The sequence below is a fragment of the Humulus lupulus genome, chromosome 5, assembly GCF_963169125.1.
Source record: "Humulus lupulus chromosome 5, drHumLupu1.1, whole genome shotgun sequence".
NCBI lineage: Eukaryota > Viridiplantae > Streptophyta > Magnoliopsida > Rosales > Cannabaceae > Humulus > Humulus lupulus.
In genome coordinates, this window is record NC_084797.1 from 5,294,083 (window position 1) to 5,298,301 (window position 4,219).

The following is a 4,219-nucleotide window of genomic DNA, read 5'->3' on the forward strand; positions in this document are numbered from 1 at the left end:
TATTAGGAGTGTATCGTGATGTGGATGGTACGATTTTTTGCCAAGTTATTGAACCGCACTGCATATGCAGTTTGAGCAATTTTCTATACTGCAACATGCACTGCATAGACCTCAAACACCACAAAAATGCGGTTAGGGCATTTATTTATATATATCGCCAAATAATTTAACTATTAAATATTATAATTAATAAATATTCATAATAAAGTTGATAACCAAAGATTTCTTAGTAAAATAATAAATATACAACAAACTAATAAACTTTTAGCAAAACAATAAAAAAAAATAACAAATTAATAACAAAGAAAAAATGTAATATAAAAAGTAAAGATTTTAATTAAGAATGAATATTTTTAGGTTGAAGTAGAATATGTGTTAGTATCGTATGAAACATAATATTTTTTCTAGATATTATATATATTATATATATACATTTAAGTTTAAATGTAGTAAAATTAAAAAATTAATATATATATATAACAATATAGTGCAGTGCGATTTGAACCGCATTTATAAAATTCAAAATCATAAACCGCACCGCGCAGTTTGACAAAAATACAAACCAAACTTGCACCACGAAGGGTTCCAAACCGCAATTTACAGTGTGGTGTGGTGTGGGCGGTTTATACAGTGTGAGCGATTTGATGAACACCCCTAGTGGGCGATTGGAAAAGTAAGAAGAAGAAAACTTGAGAGAGAAAAGTGATGCGAAAGGGAAATATGTGTGTTTGGTAAGAGAAAATGAGTTAGATAATCAAGAGTAAAGTAGAAGGAAAAAAAAAATGTGAAACAAAGCTTATCCTTCCAAGATGGAGAGAAAGTAGAGAAGAAAAAGCATTCTATATTTTAAATTACTAGCTAGATTACCTTCACTAAAATTCAAAATTTATATATAAATAATAATTTCAACGTAATGATTTATGCTTATTTAAATGGATTTATGTTTTTTTAGGCAGTTGAACACACTTCAATCAAACCATTCAACAAAAAGTTTAACAATTTGCAAAATTACATTATTGGTTAATAAAAGTTAAAAACTTTTATAATCTGGTATATAAATTTTTTCAATGTTGTTTGTTTCAATTCCCTTGCAAATGATAATCATTAATAGGTGTCAAGTTTCAACTAGGACCGGTGAGAGACTAGACAACCTGATTCAAAATTTGAAAGTGATTTTATTGGAGCATCTACACGCGCCAATAGTTGAAGAGTGTCTATTTTTCAAGCCATTATTTATCATTATGTGTCTAGTTTCGATCTCCAACTACCTCCCTCTGACATGTAGTGAATGATAATACTAAGAAAATTTCTTTTATAAAAAGCAGCTGAGGTTTCACTTGTATGCTCATCAAATCACATTATGGGATTGCCAAAGTGCTTTTCAAAAATCTCCACACACTTGTGTTATCTTTTCCTTCTGAATGTACTACTACTACGTCTCTCTTTCTGTCACTCAATGTGCCTCGATCATGAAAGGTCTTCACTGCTACAGTTCAAGGAAAGGTTTACCATTCAGAGATTTGCTTCTCTTGATGGTAATGCTTATCCAAAACTGAATTCCTGGACAGCCAAAGACTGTTGCTTTTGGGATGGTGTTGAGTGTGATGAGCACACAGGCCATGTCATCAGCCTTGATCTCAGGAGCAGCTTTCTCTATGGCTCTCTTGACTATAATAGTAGCCTTTTCAACCTCGTTCACCTCCAGATCCTTAATCTCGCCGACAACCATTTCAATTATTCGGCCATACCTACTGCTATCAAGCAGCTTTCTATGCTCACTCTTCTCAACCTAGCTTCTTCTGTCTTCTCTGGCCACATTCCATCAGAAGTTTCAGAATTATCCAAGTTATCCACTCTTGATTTGTCCTACAACGTTCATCGTGATAATTCTCGAGAAAAACTACTGAAACTCGAGCAAGGTGGTTTCGAGAGCCTTATTTCAAACATGACAAGCCTCAAAATGCTTCATCTGAGTTATGTTGACATATCATCATCTGTGCCAGATTCTTTGGCAAACTTTTCTTCCTTGGAGTCTCTGCTTCTAGAGCGCTGCGGATTGAGAGGTGATTTCCCTATTCGTATCTTTCAACTACCTCATTTGCAACATCTAATTTTGGGACACAATGAACAACTTACTGGAAACATACCTTCATCCATTGAAAAACTTTCTTCTCTGAATGCGTTGGATGTTTCTGCTTGTAACTTTTCAGGAATGATTCCAACTTCCATAGGTAAGCTGACCCAACTTACTTATTTAGATTTTACTGAAAATTACTTGGTTGGAAAAATCCCTTCTTCTTTAGGGAACCTAACCCAACTTACTTATTTAGATCTTTCTGAAAATAACTTGGTTGGAAAAATCCCTTCTTCTTTAGGGAACCTAACCCAACTCATCCAGCTTTGGCTTTCCAACAATCGCCTTAGCGGTCCAGTTCCCTTATCATTCTCTAAGCTCACAAGTCTTCTAGTCCTTACACTAAAGAATAACAATTTGACTGGAACTGTCAACTTTGACATGTTTTTTGGCCTAAAAGCTCTTCGAGAACTTGATTTATCTGACAACAAACTATCAGTGGTCATCAAACACAGTATAAATGATACAGTTCCACAATTTAGGTATCTATCTCTGTCCAATTGTAATTTAAGAAAATTCCCTGACTTCCTCCAGTATCAAGAAAGAATTGTTTTCTTGGATCTTGTAGGTAACTATATCAGTGGTCAAATACCAGAGTGGTTGTTTGACAAAAGCAAAGAAACACTTTACTTGTTACACCTTTCTGAGAACAACTTGTCAGGGAAAATTCCACATACAATTTGCAATCTTAGCTCCATTGCAGACCTTAGGATGTCCTATAACAACTTAGAAGGAAACCTTCCCCAATGTTTTGGTAACATGAAATCACTGTCTGTACTCACTCTAAAAAACAACTCCTTTTCTGGAAACCTGCCAATATTTTCAAAGGGAAACAAATTGAAGCTTATCGATTTCAGTGAAAACCAATTACAAGGGAAACTCCCACCATCACTCACAAATTGTAGAGATCTTGGATACCTTAACTTGGAATATAATCAGCTCAATGATGTTTTTCCTTTTTGGTTGGGAAGTCTTCCAGAGTTGGAAGTTCTTATGTTGAGGTCCAATAGATTCCATGGAGTTATTGGGGAGCCTATACCAGACTATGAATTTCCCAAGTTGAGTATTATTGACATGTCCTTCAATAACTTTTCTGGAAAGTTACCATCAAAATACATCCAAAGTTGGAAAGCAATGAGAAATTCCATATCAAGGAATTTAACATACATGAAGACAAAAACCATTTCAGTAAATGGCTTTGTTGATTTCAGAGTTACAACCAAGATCAAAGGTGTGAACTTATTCTATGAGAAGATCCCAGATATCATTGCAATCATAAACCTCTCTGACAACAAATTTGATGGAGAAATTCCTGAAGACATTGGAGATGTTGAGGCTCTCTTTGCTCTTGACTTGGCCAATAATAATCTCAACGGTGGCATACCAGCATCATTGGGGAATCTGAGAAACCTTGAATCCTTAGATCTTTCTCAAAATGATCTGTCAGGAGAGATCCCTCTGGAATTGGCCAAACTCACTTTCTTGCAATATTTCAATGTGTCTTACAACCACCTCACGGGGCCTATACCACAAACAAACCAACTGAGCAGATTTGAGAGCAGTAGTTATGAGAACAACTTGGGATTGTGTGGAATTCCATTGCCAAACAAGTGTGGAAACTCTGAAGCCTTTGAACCACCCCATTCTTCATTCGAAGAAGAGTCGAGTAGTTCATCATTTTTTCAATTTGGTTGGAAAGTTGTGGTCGTAGGTTACGGGTTCGGCTTCGCAGTCGGATTGTTCATCGGATATAGAATAGTATGGTTGCCATGAAACTTATTATTTCCATCGAGTTTTATAAAATATAGTAGCCTTGTAATAAATGATCACTTTTGATGCATTTTATGTTTTGATGTTGAGTTAGAATATAATATGTTTGTCAAGGCTTGTAGATTATATAATTATATATATATATAATATATAATATATGTATTCAAGTGTATATTTCCATTAAAGTTTGTGTTATTTAAATGTTGCTTAATGTGTTAACAATTATTTTTGTTTAATACTAGCCATCAAAAGTTGTTCTTGGGCGCCGCGGCCCTAGCTCGAAGAAGCAAGTGGAGCCATTTTTCCCTTGCTGGG

The 4,219-nt window shown here is 34.9% G+C and overlaps 1 protein-coding gene across 1 annotated transcript; it reads left to right on the top strand.

The window, feature by feature from the left end:
- The first annotated feature begins 1,456 nt into the window (after nucleotides 1-1,456).
- LOC133777931 (receptor-like protein 7) lies at nucleotides 1,457-3,907 on the top strand. The gene has a single exon (XM_062217695.1). The coding sequence runs from the start codon at nucleotides 1,457-1,459 to the stop codon at nucleotides 3,905-3,907; it is 2,451 nt and encodes an 816-aa protein (XP_062073679.1).
- The last annotated feature ends 312 nt before the right edge of the window (nucleotides 3,908-4,219 follow it).

Coding starts and splice junctions, on each gene's coding strand:
- LOC133777931 (XM_062217695.1), top strand. CDS start 1,457: ATGTGCCTCGATCATGAAAGGTCTTCACTGCTACAGTTCAAGGAAAGG.